Source organism: Psittacula echo (assembly GCF_963264785.1).
Source record: "Psittacula echo genome assembly, chromosome: 3".
In the NCBI taxonomy this organism is placed as follows: Eukaryota; Metazoa; Chordata; class Aves; order Psittaciformes; family Psittacidae; genus Psittacula; species Psittacula echo.
In genome coordinates, this window is record NC_137736.1 from 9,730,868 (window position 1) to 9,752,079 (window position 21,212).

Sequence of the window (21,212 nt, forward strand, 5' to 3'; positions counted from 1 at the left end):
GCAGTAGATCTTACAGTTAACATCTCCACAGCTGAGCAAACAATTGAGGCCGAAGAGCCCTGTCAAAGGAGACCTTGCGTGAACACTGCCAGGGATGGAGCATTCACAACTTCCTTGGGCAGCCTGTTCCAGTGTCTCACTACTCTCATAGTAAAAAACATCTTCCTTATATCTAACCTGAACTTCCCCTGTTTAAGTTTGAACCCATCACCCCTTGTCCTATCACTACAGTCCCTGATGAAGAGTGCCTCCCCAGCAGATTTGTAGCCCCCTTCAGACACTGGAAGGCTGCTATGAGGTCTCCACGCAGCCTTCTCTTCTCCAGGCTGAACAGCCCCAATGTTCTCAGCCTGTCTTCATACGGGAGGTGCTCCAGTTCCTGATCATCCTTGTGGCCTCCTCTGGACTTGCTCCAACAGCTCCACATCCTTCTTACATTGGGGACACAGAACTCTCACAGCTGGAGATATGACTCTACACCAAGCCCACAGCAATAAGCTGCCATTCACAATGATAATACTGTGTCCAGCTCTGCACCTTAAGGGGCATGGCCTGGGGCATCAGATGTCCCTCACACTTGGGCCACAGCTAGTTCCCTATAGGCCTGCTGGGGACAGGAGAAGCAAGGACTTGAGGCTCTGCTATCCTCAAGCCCAGCAGAGGAGCACACTTTAGCAGATGAACATGCACCATCAAGGAGTGCTCCTGCACTGCAATGCACAATCTATTTCCTCATGCAGGCAGCAGCAGGACTCCTTTCAGTGAAACCATTACTGCCAAGACAGAACGCTGTTCTGCCTCTTTTCCTCTGCCCCATCTCACCTTTCTTCTGCCACCAGAAGCCTCTATAACCCTTAAACACCAGAAGGACAGTTAAAACAACTGCAAAAATTAAGCTGGGCTAAATAATCCAGGAAGAAAGATACACACACAAACTATAAGGCTACATAGATAATAGGGAGATATAAATTGCCAACTCTGCCATTCAGATCCCTGTGTAATCAGACACAACTTCTGAGAGGGGTAAGGGAAGATAAGGAAGGATCAGACTGTTGACAGGATGGATATTTTTCAGCAGCATTAGTTTAAGAAGTGACATGAAACTATGACCATACATCTGTGTCATTCAGAGTGTATTGAGTATTCATGAAGAAGGCTTCAAAAGTTGAGGTTATATTTAGGATTTAAGGAGTTTCAAACAAGTCAGAGGGGACAGGACAACACCAGGGTGTGCTTTACCTTCTGAACACAGGGGACAGGAGCAAGAAAGAGCTTACCCTGCCTGCAAGAGTGAAACAGACCCTTAGTACAGGCACGTAGGGGATGAAATACCAGACCCTCCCAAGCCCTAAGCTGCAGGGCATCCATTAGTCTCCAACTCAAGCTTGTACCCCTTCTCCAGCACCTAGAAACTTTGCAGCAGCCAGCAATATACAGCTGGATTACCACTTCCAGGCCCTGGGAGTTGCAGTCCATGACAGCAGAGTGTTTCCTCTCCCAGCACACATGTATGATATGTCTCTGATTAATGTGAGCATCAAAAGGAAAAAGAAATCAAAATGCAGGAACTGGCAGGTATGGCAAGAAGTCTGTGAGAAGTCTGCATTTTCACAAGATAATTTATAACCTGATCATGCATCAAATAAGGCCAGAGTCTTCAGACAAGGAATTCTTCAAGTTACATGAATAGTTATGAAGTAACTAAGGGTGGGGTGGTGGCTTTTTGTTGGGTGTTGTGGGGGTTTTTTAGGTGAAAGCTAAAGGAATGCAACTTCAGCTCCAAGGAGACAACAGAAATAAAGTGTTAAAAGCTTCTCCTGTCAGCAGAACTTCAGTGCTTCAGTAAGACTTTCCATTTAGCTACTGCTGCCATGAAACATCAGTATCCAGCTCTTGCTTCAACAGCAGTTTTAGCCTCGCCTAGAATCTCTCTCACAACATCTCAGAGCATTATTTCCCTGTGAGCCTATATGGACAGGCCTGAAGAGGCAGAATCAATGCTCCACACTAGCAGACCTTTGCACACAGAGGAGCATCCCTCTCAACAGTCCAGCATTCCTCCACCACAGAACATCCTCCACTCTAGCAAGCTTTGCACGAGAGCCATCTCACCCAGCAACCCTACTAACAACACAGTGGCATGGTCCATGGTTCCAAGCTGAACATCAAAATGCCAGCCCCAACAAGGATGCAGATGACCCTCCACCAGGACTTTGGGAGCACAAGCTGGAGTTAGCAGCCAACAAACCTCAGCTAAGGTCCTTCCGGCTGTGCCAAGAGCCTGTTCTGCTGTCAGATGGGAAACAGCTCTCTCCAGACTGTCAGCTGAGCTCTTCACTTGACTTAAACTGCATAAGGGGAATTTAAGCACAAAGGTTCATTCAAGGGGAGTCAAGTTATAAGGGAAAAGAATGCCCTCAGTTTTGGGGGGTGGGGGGAGAGGGGAACGACACCTAACCAAAACCCCCTCTTTTATGAACCCCCATCTATCTATTAACTCTTTCTAATTCCTTCAGGGTAGGGTCAGGAATTAGGTTCCAGTTTTCTTGGCCATGACTCAGTTGGGCTGTACGAGAACTGTAAATCCACAATTTCTTGCACTTCTACCATGAAGTGAGCCTCCTCTTCTCCCCCAAGGGGCACAGAGCTCACTTCGCTCCTTTGCAGAATACTTGTATTTCATCATTCACCACAAGAAACAGATGTCAAAGGTTGAGGGGGTGGATTTTTACTTTTTTTCCCCCCAGCATTTGAAGATAAAGTATCTTCACGGCCACAGAATTTGTTCAGCAACTTTAGAAAGACCATCTGTGTCTGTGGGTGGTACACACAGGTGCTTTGGAGGGCACTGACAGCAGGAGAAAAGGAATTACATGACAAACCCCTTAAGTACAGGGTATGCTGGAGCACATGCTGCTCTTGTACTTCTGGGCAGCAGCAATTTTGAAGGACAAACCAACAAGAAGGGAAATCCCTGCAGATGAAACCAACGGCATTTCCTCCACACCATCTCTTTAGGAAGGATGGAGCCTAGCAGAGCTCCCCATCAGGGAGCAAGTAATACCATATTAGCAAGAAGGATTAATAATTGACAGCAGGCCCTTCACTTACATAAAGGCTCGTAAACTTGTAAGTATTAAGTATGCCAAAAATGTGAGACTGCTCCAGGGTATAACAATCACCCTGTGCCACTCGCCACTGCTGCTTGGTGCATCTGCAGGAGCACAATACAACTGGCATCTGGGCTGTGCTCCAGGACACGCAACTCCACAGTGGAGAGGAATGGAGAGGTGGTGTGTGCACAAAGGGCATTGGGTGATCAAAGATCAAGATCAAACGAGGAAGGGGAGAAGTGTAAGAAAGATGACCATAAGCACTTCGTTTCCCTGAGTTCTGTCACCTTTATCAAAAGGATGAGCAGCTCTGTGCGTGAAGCCATAGAGAAACTCTTCTGAGGTTAAGAAGTCCTAAGCTGAACTTTGCTGGCAACACCGCCCCATGCACCACCAAACAGACCCTCATAAAGCAGAACAAGACACCATTCCCATAACTCATCTGGAGTATCAAAGGAGAATGCTCTCTACTCAGCAGAACAGGCACATGGGAATTTTCCAGTAGCCTCTGAAAAACACACTTCTGTAATTCCATTGGTACCCTCACGGCAACAGCAATCAGGTGAACAGCTCTCTGCAGCACCATCCTCCTGGAGGAGAGGCAGCAGTTACAGGCAGGAGGGGGAAAGGAACGGCCTGCGAGTAGGAATGTGGTTGGAAGTCTTTTCCCATCAAGTCATTATCAGTTCAGCTCCAGGCCAGACCTTCCTTCCCTACTCCATGGCATGGGGCATTTGCAGGGTACTAATACTCAACTGCCTTTGGCACAGAGCTGTGGACAGAGTTCTGCACACTCAGGAATGGGAGCATGAAGAAGCAGCAGGGAGATGATGAGTTGTAAAAGGTGGTTGTAAACACCAAGTTACACAAAGTGCTGCTGGAAAGACATTGGTTGGAGGTTATGGGTCTGACACCTCTCAGTGCTAAAAAAGCTGCTCTGGAGCAGAGCACCCAGTTTCTTCAGCAGCTTCACACATGCAGATGCAATTAGCACCCATTTAGCTGCCTATCCCAGAACTTCTTGGGAGAAGAGACTATTCAATACTGGTGCTCATCAGGTTTTGTGATGGGCAGGGATGGGGGACTCAAAAATGCTCATCAGGGTGCCTTGCACTGAGAAAATGCATTCAGGAACAAGGCTGATTTCACACAGTCTGCAAAGTCGGGAGTCTGTGGAACATGTTATTCAAGAAGCTCCTGTAATCAAGGCAGGAGGAAAGTTAATAAGATGTTTTGCTACAAAACAAGGTAAAAACTCATCAGCTCAATCTCCTTCATCACAGTGTTTGTCACTATGGAAGATGGTGAGGGCTGAAGAAACCCCCAAGGAGAAAGGAGGATCAGCATAACCCTTCTAATCCCTGGGAACACAGATCAAGCAAACTGCACACAAGGTAGAGCAAAAGCACACAAGCCCAGAGTGCCTCCAGCAGGAGGTAGCTGGGCAGGTTCAGCACTGCACCAGCGTGCACCAATGCTTACTCTGCAGGCTGACTGGACAAAGAAATAGCCCATGAGTGTACGGGGTCAGTCACACGATGAACAACCAGTTGGACACATATTATGAAGTTCCACAAACCACAAGATTTCAGCAGCTCTTGCCTCAAGAGATCCAGCTTCCTAAGCTCATGATTAAGCTATGCTAGAAATCAAACCAAAGGGAGAAAGACCCACTCTCAGGCATTTCTAACATCAGAAAACCAAGCCTATACTGGAGCCCAACATTCAGTCTTTGTGCAAGATCAGTAATCACCGCATGTGTCTGAAGCCATTGATCTTGAGTTGTCTAGACTAGCAAAGTTCTAGGGTAAGGAAAATATTTCCTGGAGAGGAAGGGAGTACTACAGGAAAAGAGGGTTTTCTCCATCAAGATCCTTCCTATGTAGTTTCTGAGCCATCCAGAAGGTACTGAACTGTAGATAACAGGTGCCACCAGTGTCCTATCCATAGGGACAAATCAAAGTCTCAGCTGCAAAACCAAGCCTCAGCTCACAAAACTAGCAGCCTTTCACTTGGAAAGTCACCTACTGTTGCTCTCCCCCACCTTTGTTTCCCTTTGCTGGTGCTTTCAAAAGCCTCACCGGAAATCCCACCCAAACTCACGCTTTTTCCCAGGCGTGACCTTTCTGGCATCTCCTCTATTCCCTGCTCCTCACCCACGTACCACCATACAGCATTCCCTCTGCATGGCAAACCTTCCTGCCAGGAGCAGCAGTGAGCTGAGACTTGGCACCACATTCACTGGGACTCCAACATAATTTTTACCTCCCCCTTCCAGCTCCTGAACGGATGCCAAAGGGAACACTCGTTTTGGCAGTTCAAGTCTCCCAGATGAAGAGTTACAGCCAAAGTGCTGGGGGTGGGACCAAGGCAGCCTATTAAAAGGTTGATTATAACATGAATTTGGGGAGCTATTTCCAAATATGCTTACCCTCCTGGACCTAGGGCCCTTGGGGGTGGAGTGGAATCTCTAACTCAGCATTTTCAGCTTCTTTACTGGGTTTGGAGCCAGGGAGGGTGGAAAATCCTGTCTGCACCCTGCCTGGCAAAAAACATGGGTTTCCAGAAGGGTGTCGGAGCTATTGTTTTCTTCCCTTCTCCCCTAGAAAGCCTGTTGTGCTCATACTTGCATAGCTCCCTCTGCCTCATCAGAAAAGACCTAGAATTTGAAAGCTGCTACTTTGGATTAAAAGGGTCAATATCAGAAATTTTCCTGTGGAAAATCCAGAGTTACTCCAAGCAGTAACACTGATAAGATGCCACAAGAGCCTTCTCACTATCAGCTTCTCTGGAGCACACTGGACTGTTGAGGAAGATGAACTCCATAAACAGCCAGGGAGGAAAACTTTGATATATCTCAGAGCATAAAGAGGACAAAAGGCTGGACTGAGGTTGTGATTTCAGGAGGCAGTCAGATTGCTATACCTGTTAAAGCATGCTTCCTCCTGCTAGGTGTCAGCCCAGAAACCCATCTAAGACCCCTTTAAAAGTGTAATGGTGAGGCAAGCATGCATGGTGGTAAATGGAGAGGCCAGAGGCAGCAACAAGTAGCATACACATAGTCCATCATAACTGTTCCTGCCTCTCCAGGACACCCACAAGGCTGCTTCTCCAGTCTTCCTAACTAATCCAAACTGTCCTTGCATGCCCCTCATCAGCAGACCTCCCATTCCAGTCGCATGCCTCAGCCAGAGAGCCAACCAGAGGCAAAATGCAGCCCCTTGTGACCTGTACTGACATGTCACTGACAAGCAGGTCAATACCTTTATGGAAACTTGGCAATATTATACTACAAAGATGTTCCAAAGTTCCCTAATTCCCCAAGTAACTCCGTTGTTTATAGCAAGACAGAGAAAGAATGAACTGTCCCTTTGTGGGGAGACATCTGGCTACTGATCAGACCTACAGTTTTACCTTTACATTAGTGACGATGGAAAGATGCACAGGCTTCGAAACACACATCAATATACTCTATCCTAATCTGTGAGAAGCTAAAGGAAAAAGCAACGCTAGTTTACCATTACTACACACACTAATAAGACTCTCCTGCAGCACAAGACACTGAAGCATCTGTTTGCTGCATGGTGTGGATTCAATATGCCAAATGAAATTCCAGCCAGCTTGCCAACAAACGAGAGGTTATTAATTTCCACATGTCTGATTTCACACTGGATCTTACAACTTTTCAGTGCCCTCACATCACCCAAGTCATTTCCAGACCTTGCTGCAAAGAGAAGTGGACAGAACACTCTTTCTAACACATATGCTATTAAATATTTAGGCCCTGGTTCTCAAGCAAATTCTTTGCCTCCAATGGCAAGCCAGGCATGCAGATGCATAGCATCTTCATTACTCTAAACATAAACCACAATCTACCACCAAGCAGACTCTCTCAAACCAAACCTGCATAGTGTTGTGTATATATAGATGCATATATATATACACATATATATGTGTGAGTGTGTGTGTGTGTATGTATATATATATATGCATACATGGACTGAACTTCCTGTGCAGCATTCACTTACAAGAACTGCTCTGGCACACCTCAAGGCACAAAGCTGTGGCACAGAGGAACTCTGGTAGTCATCTCTCCATGTTCATAGTTTTAAAGATTATGCTGGAACTGTCACTTATCAGAGGAATTTTTAACTTAAAGTTTAACAAATCAAAGGTTTCACAAGAAAACCAACAGAGATCAGTTCATTATTTTAAACCCTGAAGCTGACCTTTCATTAAGCCAATGGGAACACTCCCATTACAGAAGAGTGACTCTTCTTCGTATTTTACAGAGAAGGAAAATACAGCAGAGTCCACACCTAGTTCACCCAAAAGGCTTTGCGTTCTTCCATTAAGCCACAAACAACATTCAGGAATCAACTCCCAGCCTTGAGCTTCAACCACTAAATCTGCTTCAAAGCAATTCCATTGCTAAGCCAGTGGCTGCAGGAGACCATTCCTACATCCAATTAAGCCAGCAGACACTAATCTCTCCATCTGCAACAGATATACATGCCATAGGGGTCTGGACAGGATAAACAGAAGAGATGTTTAAGTGTGCATACAGTCTGGGGAATCATCTTCAGTGCTCAGTGGCACAGGAACCAAGAGATTTCTAGACACAGGAACCAAGCAGATTGAGACATCTGTCCTCTCTTGTAGCTTTGCTGAGGGAAGCATTAACCCCAGCAGGAAGGGGGAAGCAAGCATGCATCATACCCACACAAAGATTCCCAGATACATCTGACCCAGCAAACCAATCCATACCTATGGCAAAAAGAGCACCACACTACAAAACCAAACCAGAAACAGAGAGCTGCCAAAACAAATAAAAAGCACCTATGTATGCCCCAGTACTCATTAAAAGTATTATTCCTAAATGCCTGAACTGTTGGGAGATTTTGGCTGTATCAAGGCAACTGCTTCAGCAGGGCTAAATGCTATTTCCCTCAAGCCAACACAAAACTGAAGAGCTTAGGAAAAATACAGTCCCCAGTCACTGGAAGCAGCTTTCAAATCCCACAGTGCGGCGAAGCCCTTGAAGGAAGCCTGTCACAGCAACAGGCTTCAGAGCATGACACCTGAACGCAAGCATTTCAACTGGCTGCAAAAGGCAACTGTGTGCAAAAGGCACACGCAACATCCGAACAGTGCTTGATCCAACCCAAAGGATGTTTGTTCTAGTCAGGTCTAGTGGAAAGTGTCCCTGCCCATGGCAGGGGGCTGGAACTGGATGAGCTTTAAGGTCCCTTCCAACCCAAACCATTCTATAAAACTGCTCTTGGATGCACAGGGCAGTGAGGACAAATGGATGTTTTCACCAGCATGTGAGGTTGCTGAATGCTTTCTCACACAGGACCACTTCTTCCTTCAGCCCCTGCCACATGGGCTGGCCTGCTGTCAGGCTGCTAGAGGAGTGATGTTCTGCATGACCCAAAGGGCTGCTTTCAAAGCAGTGCCAGGCCTGTAGAGTCAAAGAGCTACACAAGGAGTCCTCTCCCCTCCAGTAAGGAGACAGGCCAAGAAGCCCAGAGAAGGATCTTAAAGATCTCATTAGGCTTAGCCCATTGACCAGCCTAAAGTTCTGTCAACAGTTCTTTTACAGACATGCACAGGGCTCCTGAAGCAAAAACATGAACATGAGAGGTTCAGTTTGGTAACTTTGGAGAGGCTCTAGGACTGCTCTGGGGGAAGAGTCAGAAACCAGCAATATCACATGTTCAAAAGTACTTGATGCTTCATGCTACAGCACAGCCACACTTACACACACCACTGGACTTCAAGGGCTTGTACCTACCTCAAGTGCCCCAGGCTGTAGTATCGTGACTCTCCATCCGTTGACCGAACCACCTTGACAGTGAACATGGGCTGCAGCTGCCGTAGCTCCAGCAGCACAATGGCCAGGTAGTGAATGAAGAGCAGAGCATCCACCAGCGACACAGCATACTGCACTATGCCCTGGTAGTTGGTGTCCTTCGAGTCCAAGATGCGAACGCCATAAAAGAGCCAGTAGGAAAATACAAAAAGGAAGATGAGGACCAACAGAAGGGCCCGAAACACAAACACCCTGGGGATGTCTGCCTTAGGCTGGCGGAAAAACAGAGCCCAGGTCCCAATCAGAAGAATGAGGAGTTTAAACGCCACAGAGATGAACAGTCCCTCACAGACAGTACCACATGGCTCCAGATCATCCCGCCACAGGATCTGGGGTAACAGAATGAAGGCGATGGGGGTAAGGAAGACAAGGAGTCCGAGAACAGCTGCCACTGTTAAGCCCAGGTAACGTTTGCAGTCCAACCCAACGCTGTCCTCCAGATCCTTACTGATCCGGGCAATGTCCTCCTGGGAAATACTGTGCTCAGAGGTGCCTGTGATTGCTGTCGTGGTCTCACCCCAGTTGTCATCCTGAGGGATGAAGAGATAAAGAAAAATGGTACTGAAACCATCAGGTTACTCCTTCCAGGTCTTCCATTTTTCTTGCCTGGAAACAGACTTGAGTCCCAGGAAAACACAGCAACAGCAACACCTTCAATATACTCAATAATCAACCCTAAAAATTAACAAAGCTTTGGAAACAACAGCAACTTGTCCAAACCAGTGACTATAAACATTAGGTGTTTAAAAACCTGTAAGTGTAGAGCAGGTAGCTCAGCTTGCTATGCCACTCATTGTACCCCAGAGGTTCCTCTTCCAGTACATTTAGCAACTAATATCACATAACTCTTGGAAACTGGAGTAATCATCAGTTCCCATGTGCAGGGCAAGGACTAGCACTATTCCAGCCCACAAATTCCATGGTGCAAGTACACCACAGAAGCACCTGGAAGGGAAATCATCATTTTAGTTGTTGTTGCACAATCAAAAACATGTTCACACATTATTTTCTCATCTGTAACAGAAGCAAGTTCCTCCACTTTGTTTTCTTTTACTATCCTCTACGGTTGTGCTGCCCTCAATAGCTGCCATTCTAATAGAAGTTGAATTAAACCAACAAATAGTGGTCACAGAGGATACGTTCAGGTATGGGGCTTTAAATTTAGAAGATCCTAGACTACCAATGATATTAGTGTCCATTACACTGTCAGAAGCCACTCAGCCACAAAGCAGCTTACCTGAAATGCAATCACCATATAGTCAAGCTTCAGATTACATTACGTTTTCCAAAAGTCTCATTTCTTCACCAGCCAATACCAGAGCCAGTTCTCCCATCCTACAATGCCTCCAATTGCTTCTTCCTGGTGCTGGCACAGCCAAAGAGTTACACTGACATGTATGGATTTGACTCAGAACTGCTGCTGGAGTGACTCATGAATGTCTCCTGATGGTTCCCACAAATACACATCAAACAGCAGCAATACATGCACTTTGTTGCTTGGCACCTTTGCAGCTGCAAACACTCATTCAGAAGCAGATATTTGGTGTTTCTCCTACCCTTCTGTGTGCATCTTCCTGCAGCCTGTGTCAATAGGATTTACATATTCCTCAGATTTCTGCAGCTACACGTGCTGATGGAAGCATTTTGTTATAAAGAAAGAGGCATAATTTTAAACTTTTATTCACTTCTTTAAAGGCGTTAGAGGAAAGAATCTTCAAGTATTTTTGGTGTCACGGTTTAAACCCAGCCATGCAGCTCGTTCACTCACTCCTCCCACTCCTGGAGGGATGGGGAGGAGAGTCAAAAGAATGTAATGGGTCCTGCCGTATTGTAGGAAAGCATTGGAGATGGGAAGGGCTGGCTCACTGCTCAGTTGGGCTTGGTATCGACGGGTGGTATTGTGGAATAACCTTATAGACATTTGGGCCAAAGAGCATGGCATTGAGTGGGTGTATCACATCCCTTACCATGCACCAGCCTCTGGGAAAATTGAACGGTACAATGGGCTGTTAAAAACTACACTGAGAGCAATGGGTGGTGGAACTTTCAAGCATTGGGATATACACTTACCAAAGGCCACCTGGTTGGTCAACACCAGCTACTAAGAAGGAGAAAAAAATGACTGCTACTGCTGAACCCAGGACATTTGGGAAAGGAGTTGACAGAGGCAGCACAACTACTTTGAACAACTCCAGGGATTTAACTACTAATGCACTCCAAGACATGAATACCTCCCATGCCTAGAGCAGTAGGGTTTTCAGATAGACCAACCACAAGCAGTCAGCATCTTGAATTAATATTAGCATTTTTTTTAAGTCCCTTCTCGCCAAAACAGAGGCCCCAGAAGAGATATCTGCATTGTAGTATGTCCTGAAAGGCAGCATATTCCTATCACATTTCCCTCTTCAACAGTGTCTCCAGTAAAGCAATCTAAGCATTTCAACTTTTATGTTTATGCATGAATAGCTCTGCATAGTTTCCTCCATTTGATGAGCTGAGAAACTGTACAGAAGAGAGAAGGGACAGAAACACCACAGCAGCTTAAGGCTACAGCTCAGAAGACAACAGGCAACTTTATTTCAGTTCACCCTCAGCTCTTCTTACTTGAAGTGCCAAAAGCAAAACAAATATGCAGTTATATGGAAATACGAGTCTAAATCTGCAGGGAGACAAAGTTGTTGGACCCAAGCCAGGGCACCCTGCTCCTCAGTAGAAAAGTCTTGCTCATGCATCAACTTATTTTGCTTTGGCTTTAATTCACATTGAGGAGGTCTGCATGAAAACAAGGGCTTAAGAATTCACCAGTGCCTTTAGATCTATTTGAAGTAATAGCTGGAACTCATGAAAACAACCATTTGATTACAGATAAATGGCAGCACATGAAGCAAGCCCACCTGAGCTACATGAATACTGTTACAAGCACTACCATACACAGTTTGGAAACTAGGCATCAGTCACTTTGGGTGTATTTGAAAGGGCAGAAGTGGAGCTCCATAGCCAAGTACTACACAAACCAAATCCAGCCCAGGAGGCACTGAAACATCCTGCATTCTATGTGATCTTTTGAAAACGAATATGCACCTTCACATCAATTGCTACAGCAGAAAAAATAACAGATCCATTCCAGGTGCAATCCAAACCTAGCATTATTCCATTCTTTATTTAACCCAGTGTTAATGTATTATTTTACACTGACTTCACCCTCCTTCACAGCTATTTTGTATTAGTTTTACATTTCTTGCCTTCTTTCCCTACTGGGATCCTGGTCACAACATGCTTTACATGATTACCTACAGCAAATCCTGCTTAAAAACCCCCACATACAGGTAAAAGGGTTGACCTGAATAATGCACAGTGAGATGGTGGAAACAGGTATTTCTATAGAGCTTGGCAGATGGCACTCTGGAGACAGAGGCATATTGGTGCCACAGGAATAGCCGTATCAGCTCTAGCGTTGTCAAAAATAATGCTCTCAGAAAAAAGATTGAGACCATGGCTTTATGCATGAATCAAGGGCACCCACAAGTAGTGATTTACTAACAGCATGCAAGCAACACTTTTCCTACTCATATGTCAGAAAGTTACATGCTCTGTTCCAGAAGCCACACTCCACATTTGAGTTTCCTCCCTCCTTACCTGGCCCTCCTCTGCCCGAGAGGCGTCGTTCCCAAGCAGTGGCTCTGCAGGAGGTGTCTGGATGGTGACGGACTTCTCAGAGCGACTCCCATCTTTGCTTCGTGGCGATTTGTGCCTGTCCCGGCTCCTTTTCCAAACACAGCAAGAGGAGAAAAAGTTACCACATACCCTCTCTGTGAATGGAGAGGGAAGCAGATGGGGCAGGATACACCCCCACACCTCATTTTCTCTTAAAACAGCTTCCACTATTGCTGCGCTTGAAAGGGAAGCTTGCATTCTCCAAGCAACTCCATTTGGGATTAACTGCTCTACACAGCTCTCCATCAGCAATAAAGCATCGTCTCAGAGGAATGTATACAATTAATACAAGGAACTAATCATGACAGCTTTAGCTCCTGCAACATAGTCTTGTCAACTAGGAACTTAACACTGGAGGACAATCTGTGAGGTTTATTTCCACTGGTTAATAACTGCCAGTTAACCTTGTACAAAGCAAGAACATTCAAAGGTACCAGAGTACACCTGTAGACCTCATGGCTTCTTGTCTGAGATTGGTGGGACTTAACTCACCTTGACACAACCTGCTCACCAACATTTTCCTCTACGATTTTTACGTTGTATCTCTACACATGGCATGCTAAGCTACAAAGGGCAATCCATGGGTGTAGGGGTGTTAAAGAAGGGATAAAGGTGAACAAGAGATGTTTTACTCAATAACTGGACTGCAAGCAGAGGCTTCATTTGATGGAAGAAGTCTCTTTCCAACCACACAAGATAACTGCCTCTGAAATGCAAAGTTCCCCTTTGGACCAGCTCAGTTCTAAGTTGCAAAGTGGCGCATATTTTGCACATAAAACTAATGATGATGCAAGAAAAAGGAAGGAATGTTTCCAATCAGATGTTTCAGAGCAAAATGCTTTTGAGGCTGCTGAACTATCACAGAGAGGACTTGTTATTCAAGTTCACAAAAGCCTGACTTCTAATCCAATCAGTGCTGATAAAGCACTTGTTGCGGACTCAAGTACCACTTAAATTCTATTAAAATACCCCAACACACCCGCACAGAGTAGCCAGGAAGACTGTGGAAAGAGATAGGAAACCTTATTATTACACAAGAAAGAAATGGCATCAGGAGAGAAAACAACTGGCAGTTACAGTTTAGGAGTCTGACATGCCTTCTCTCCAGAGACTCCTCATCCCTCATGCTTCAGGAGCAGACTTAAACCATTTTTTCCTTCCGCTGGTGCTATCCCAACCTTTCTGGCCATTCATGACCCCAACGTGCATCCAACCAATTGATGATCATTAAATCAGCAGCATTATTGCTGCCAGTCTCCACACTGGATTCCTTATGAGAACTCTCCATACGTATCTCCTCCAGAGCTGTGGCCTCACTGACTTCATCCTGGCTTACAATTTTCCCGTGGGACATGTCCTAGCTTAAAGCAGTAATTACAAATAAACATTTCCTTACCCTTGTCTGTGGGCTTTTTTGGAGTGACCTGAGTAGTGGGAGTATCCCGAATATGTCGATTCTGTATCCATTGCAGCAGACATGGGGTCTACACAAAGGGGCACAGATTTTTCCTTAAAAGATGAGTTCCTGGTGCTCTTGAGGTGGAGTCCGCAGTAAAAGTGCTTTCCTGGGTACTCTTGGCTTCCCAGTCATCAGTGAGCTCTGGTCCTCAGAGTGAGTGAGCTTCACTTACAAGGAATCCGATCAGAAGGGATGGGAGGAGGGTGCTCGGCTCCTCATGATCGACCTAAGGAAAGGGAAACACGAAAGCGCACTCTAAGCAAAGCAAGACATCATTCCTGCTGCATCAGTTCCCTCACCCTGCCACATGTCACCACTCATCACACTGTGCCCAGTCCACAACCTTGTCCTGGCTGGTCATAGAATAGTCAGGGTTGGAAAGGACCTTAAGATCATCTAGTTCCAACCCCCCTGCTATCTCTCTTTCCAACCTGGTGAAATATATGCATTTGTAGAGCTTTAAATAAACTGATGACTGTTTTGCAAAGTCTAGCCTTATTCATCTAAAACCCCATTAGAAACAGCATAATCACCTGAAAAAGTGACTTGGAGAAGACCTAGCAGCCTACATACAGAAATTCACCCCCAGGAAAAGCACAGGGCTTGAATTCCACACTCCCATCTCTTCACCTGTGTAACACAACCCAGATTCAGAACAGCAGCATTACAGCCTATATACAGCGGGAAGGCATGGGGGGGTGAGGGTGACTTTCCTAGGAAAAATGCAGGAGAGGATCAGACCACCGTGCCTGAACCTGCTTTGTTTTCACAACTGCAAGGTGCGCCCATTTTTTGCAAGCATACAATCGATGGTACTATGAGCACCTCCCTTTCTTTGCAACCTTTGCCTTCAGAAGCTAATTTGGGTCCTGAAGAATTTTATTAGGAATTGTATCTATATATACACATACTAAGAACACTGGGGAGAGTTGATTAGAGATCACATCTAGCTTATATGGGCCAACACTTCTTACATTGTAGTTCCATTTGGAACAAAAGCTTATGTCCCATTCGTAAAGGGCAGAAAAGGGTCATGTTTTTTGGAACAGAAGCAGGGCAACACCAGAACAATTCTTAACAGTGACATGTCAAAATCTCTGAACCCTGTGGGGAAGAAAGGGAGACAACATTCCACTTTCCAAACCCACATCCTGAGTTAGGTGAGAAGAGAAATGGAAAGGGAGTTAGTCACTGCTTTGGGGAAACACATGCAAATGGTGAAGAGGGAGGGGTAGCAGCTATGAACTGAGGTACCTTGGCACAGCCCAGTGTTTGGCATGCAGGAGCACTCTCACATGCCTCCTGCCCAGCCAACACAGGACTACAGCCACACCATACACTCAGAGCAGGCAAAAGACTGCTTGAAAATCAAACTAGACCCCTCCATTGTCTTCTGCACACAGCAGTTCTCAAAGCTGTTAGCAATAGAACAGTCAAACACCACTTTCAGCCCTCTCCCTCCCCAAGCGCAGAGGGACAACAACAGAAATCAGGCTTTATACTTGGCTGACTATTCTTTCCAGCCATAGATTCATCCACTAACACCTCCAGAAAAGCTTGTAACTGAGCAAGCTGTGCCAAAGAACAAAGCCTTTTCCCCACAGGGTTCCTTGGCTGGCAGTGCGACCTGCAACCAAGAAGCATTTGTGCTGCATTGGGAGCTGCAGGTATTTACACAATGCTTGGGCTTGCCAGGGCTTTTGGAAAGGAGAAGGCAGGAGAGACCTTCCGCATACAGGAATTCCCAAGCTCTAAATACGTATCTTGCCTCAAGAAGGCTCCTTAAAGGCAGCAGAGAATATAGGACAAATAAGGACAGGAACATAAGTCCTGGTTTTAGGGAGGAGGAGAATGAGGGTGGATTTAAACAGAGCAAGACATAAAGCCAAGGTACGGCACAGCTTGGAAAAATGGCATCATTCCTGTAACAGGAATAAACCACCCCCAGGCTGGGACACATGATGTTAACACTTGTTAACTCTCCAGACTTGCACACAGCCTGGAGCTTACGGCTCCAGCAATAGGCTGGGACTCACTAAAGCTGGCTTTTACCTCTGTCCTGCTATGCAACCACAGGAAAACCCTTCCTCTGTGTTTGTCCTTCTCCAACAAATGGGGGTAAGGCCACCCCACCACCCCCCATTCAAAAACCACTGATACCACCAGAGGAGATGGCCACACAGAACCTTGCAATCATTATGCATTTACAAACCAGAAACACCCTGTTGAACAAAAGGTGGTAACAAGTATTATAGGCTTAAACCACTGACTGTGATGTTACTGGAGTCCCTTTGAGAACAAACCACTGTCTTCACAAGTACATACCACCACATTACAGCAACAGGAAAAGCAAGGATTGCTGCCAGCATACATACATCAGGAAGGGTTATGTATTTTTCCTGGGCTTCTAGGAAAGTACCAACTCTCAGCCTTCTCCTGTAACCACATAAAAGAATTTCTCCCCAGCTCTCAGATAGAAAAATCAGAGCTGAGACACAGGGACTGGGTACAGAGCTCCTCTTCTGACCCCTTTAACAAGTACAGGGTCAGAGAACATTCCAGCAGGTAGAGGCTCCTGTGGAAATGCTGCCTAGACAGGAACTATGGACGAGCAGTGCCCATTTGAGGGTGGATGAAGGCAGGCAGTGCTGGGCACCAGGCAGAGAAAGCAAACTCGAGCACCAGAACGTCAGGGCAGGCTGGATCACGCCAACTTTTGTTTTCCATGTAAAAAAGACCAATGGTTTTGACACAGCTCTGTGAAAAGTCAACAAGGCAGCCCCAAAAACATTGAGTATCCTGTGTTGTTGCACCACTGCCTTGTCCCAGCTGCAAGATAACACAGATATTCCTTGTCAAGGCAGTTCCAGGGCTGCTGGCAATAAAATACCTCTGCCCAGCTTCAAGTGGAAACAGCAGAAGACCACTCATTGGCTTTGTCTGGTGCCTAACTGAGGCTGATTGTCAACAAAGCTTCCTAGAATTGGCCAGCAAACGATAGCATGGGCTAGACACCACTCCCAGCCTGAGCAGAATGAGATGAAGAAACCAAGGAGGGAGGAGCACAGTTCAAACACACACTTTTCATAACCAAGCCAAGCAGATTACCTACCTCCAGGTCTATTTTACAGCAGGAAGGGGACCAGCCTTACCCCAGAAAAGCTTCTGGAACTGCTGGGGGAAAAGGTAGGGAGGAGACCAAAAGACAACTAACATGCTAGACTACACCTCTGACTTGAGTTCTTTTAATGGCATAGACAGAAGTCAGTGCTGGATTGGCCACCACCCCAATAATGCCCACCACGGGAGCCTGAACAAAGCTAGAGAAGACAAGCCGTACGAATATGGTGGTGTTATGAAGGATACACAAACTAAACACAGTCTTTAAATATCTCCAGTACTAAATCAGTACTAGTGATAATTCTTACTCTACTCTCTAAGTAATTCTTACTCTTTCCTCTAAGGCAAGGGCAACTGTGCTGGGTAAAGAAACAGCCCCATCATTTGGGGCCTCATCCCTCCACAAACAAGTGTGAATAGAGAGTCCGATTTAGCCAGTTGAAACGGCTGCACAAAAGATCATTACATCTCTCAGGACACCACTTGAAGGCATGGTCTGTTTGCAGAGCTTCTGGCCCTGTGTGAAAGGGAGCTCCTTGAGCCCGAGGGTACAGTTGCACCATATTGCAGCATTGGAGTAAGCAGCTTCCACCTTCACAGCACGCTTCACCACCCTCGGTTGTGTCAACACAATTCTCAGCAAGCAAACAGCACTGCTGGAAAACAGAACGCAACAAAACATCCCTTGGCTCCCCCTTGCCACGCTTTTGTCTTGCAGCCTTTCTGTGACCTAGTTCACAGCACAGCCCCAAACAGCAAACCCAACCCCAGGGGGAAGAGCAGTGCAAGCGAACAGCCAGAGGGGAGATGGGCATGCCTCCTCCGCTCCAAACACCACCATTGTGTAGCTGCACACCCAGCACACTGCTCCCAGTAGGCTAGCACTCTCACTCTGCCTTTCCCTTAGTCACCAGTGATGGAAGGATGCTAGGTGGAAAACAATGCTAAGGATGCCCAAAAGTAAATTTTTGGGACCTTACTCTGTAAGAAGGAATGGCTGCATCCTGCAAAGCAGTGGGGAAACACCCCTCAATAACACACAGATCACTGTAATTAGTTCCTACACAGCTACGCAGCTCATTGTAACTCCCCCTTGTCATACGCTCATAAATCTCCAAAAAGACTTCTTTTGAATCACTATTTTCCATGCTGGGAGCCCAATCCCATTCCCAATGAAGTTCGCTTTGTGATCGTCTTCAAGGGAGCACACTTTGGCTCCCAGCCCAAGAGAAATTTAAAAGACCAAGTTACATCTTTAAATGAAAGAGGGCAAACACAAACAAGAGCACTCTTTTACATCCCATGCTTTCTCCTGTGAAGTTGAGGCAAATAACTGCAAAACAGCTCAGCTTTGAAATCTCCACAGTTTCAATCTTACTCTGTTTAAAACTTGCTATCATTTAAAGTCCATTTACCAGTTGGCTCATGGAGTTATATTGGAAGTGCCATCTGGAGCACAAGCAGCCACAGGTGTCTGCGAGGATGTCCTCAGCTCCATATGTCATCAGCCTCGTTTCTTTCTTTAGTGAAAAGAAGAGCTTTACAAATTAAACATGCAGAACCCCAAGGGCTAAGCTACGGGATAGAATCATAGGATCAACTTGGTTGGAAAAGATACTTAAGACCATCAAGTCCAACTGTTCCCCAGCACTGCCAAGGCCACCACTAACCCATGTGACGGAGAGGCTCGTCTACACAGTGTGTGAACACTTCCAGGGACAGTGACTCCAGCACTGCCCTGGGCAGCCTCTTCCAATGCCTGAGCACCCTTTGGGGAAGGAATTGTTCCTCATCTCCATCTAAACCTCTCCTGGAGCAGCTTGAGGCTGTTTCCTCTTGTGCCATCCCTTGTTCCTTGAGAGAAGAGACCAACCCCACCTCACTGCATCCTCCTGTAGGGTAGCTGTAGACAGCAATAAGGTCCCCCCTGAGCTTTCTTTTCTCCAGACTAAACCTCCCAGGTCCCTCAGCCGTTCCTCATCACACTTGTGCTCCAGGCCCTGCACCAGCTCCGTTGCTCTTCTCTGGACCTGCCCAGCACCTCAGTGTCTCTCTTGTAATGAAGGGCCCAGAACTGAACACAGGATTCGAGGTGCAGCCTCACCAGTGCCCAGCACAGGGGGACAATCACTGCCCTAGCTCTGCTGGTTATGCTATTGCTGACACAGGCCAGGATGTTGCTGGCTTCTTGGCTTCCTGGGCACAAGCTGCCCATGTTCAGCTCTGTCACTCAGCACCCCCAGGTCCTTTTCCATGAGCAGCTTTCCAGCCACTCTTACCCAAGCCTGGAGCATGGCATGACGTTGTTGTGGCCCAAGAACAGGACTCAGCACTTTGCCTTGTTGAACCTCATACTATTAAATAGCATTAGGGTCCAAGAGTAAAACTAATTAAAGAATGGCTAAGCGGTGAGGAAACCTTCCAACTCTGGCATTAACTCGCCGGCAGTGTATTCCTATTATTCACTTCAGAAAAACGAGAAATTACGCAACTTGCCATGTTCAACTGCGGGTATAGTAAAGCCTATGAGCAACGCCAGAGGAACCTCTTGCTTTTGAATTTCCTGAGCAGGCTCCAGTCCAGCAATTTGATCTGTAAGCACCTAAGTTCACCCTCTACTCACAGAGCCAAGGCTTTCAGTTTTAACAGCTTTGGGAAACAAGGTTTTTCCTACAGCTTTCTATTTCTATTTGTATGTCACTAAATAGGCTAATTTTAACTTTCAATCTATCTCTATCAGCCACGTCTTTCACTCTACAGCAGTGGATGTTGATTTGCAAACCCCTCATCCTAAAAGAATGCTTAGTAGTCTGTAAATTCAAGCCCTCTAGCATGAGGTTCTCTTCCCTTTTGCTTCTCAGAGGCTTCTTAGTTTTGTAGATCCTCAGGAATTACCAGCCTCTAGGCTGAAAACTATTAGTCCATGTATGGATATTTCAAAAGGAAAAGTCACTTGGTTTCTTGAAGCAATCTGTTTCATCAGAACATGCAACAACACAGATCTGACAACAGCAGGGCTGTTTCAGTTGATAAGAGAAATAAATGCCCAGCCAAAACCATCACCCAAGCAAATGGTGTTTCTAAGCAGTAAGCCCCTTCTCTCCCTGTCACGCAGCTAAAAGTTGGGAAGTTCTCTGTGTGGGACCCATAGGTGAAGCACCTCTCTGGAGGATGGCCTTTGCCCACTCCAAGAACCACATCGGCACCACCCAACTTTCTGAAGTGCAACCAGCACTCAAACATATCATGTAAATTATACCTCAGCTGCCATCCTGTCTGACTGATGAAAGCTTGTGCTTCCTCTGTTACACATCTCAAGCTGCACCAGGGGAGGTTTAGACTGGAGATGAGGAACAATTCCTTCCCCAAAGGGTGCTCAGGCATTGGAAGAGGCTGCCCAGGGCAGTGCTGGAGTCACTATCCCTAGAAGTGTTCACACACCGTGTAGACTAGGCCCCCAGTGCCATGGGTTAGTGGCGGCCTTGGCAGTGCTGGGGAACGGTTGGACTTGATGGTCTTAAAGGTCTTTTCCAATCTCGCTGATTCTGTGATTCTCTCTCTCCTGTGTTGCTAGACCTTCTTAACCCCAGAGCCATGCAACACGGCAGAATGGCATCACCCTCATGACACTAGATCATCTGGGACTCTGCACAGGAACAGTTTTCCATAGAATCATAGAATAGTTAGGGTTGGAAAGGACCTTGAGATCATCTAGTTCCAAACCCCCTACCATGGGCAGGGACACACTGACATTTAAAGCCCTACAGCCTTTCTGAAACAAACAGGGGAAAGACTCTTGCAAGTCTCTTCAGACTCTGCCTATCCAAGCAGGTAGTACCCATACCTTATTGTCAAAGTTTACTTTTAGCCATAGCACTGAGATAGCATTAAAGGCTATAAACTGCAAAACGTTTCTCAACTAGAAGTGCAG

At 46.2% G+C, this 21,212-nt stretch overlaps 1 protein-coding gene across 2 annotated transcripts in view; it reads right to left on the reverse strand.

Annotated features, from left to right (window-relative positions):
• The window catches only part of VANGL1 (VANGL planar cell polarity protein 1), a gene marked incomplete at both ends in the record, with an annotated part of 29,102 nt that extends 14,921 nt beyond the window's left edge, over window positions 1–14,181 (reverse strand). Inside the window, 3 exons of one of the 2 annotated variants that reach the window (XM_080612292.1) lie at window positions 8,911–9,518; window positions 12,625–12,751; window positions 14,099–14,181. In XM_080612292.1, coding sequence (XP_080468418.1) covers window positions 8,911–9,518; window positions 12,625–12,751; window positions 14,099–14,181 — 818 coding nt within the window. The remainder of the gene's footprint in view (window positions 1–8,910; window positions 9,519–12,624; window positions 12,752–14,098) is intronic. The other variant, XM_080612293.1, reaches the window with a different exon arrangement.
• Between the last annotated feature and the right edge of the window lie 7,031 nt (window positions 14,182–21,212).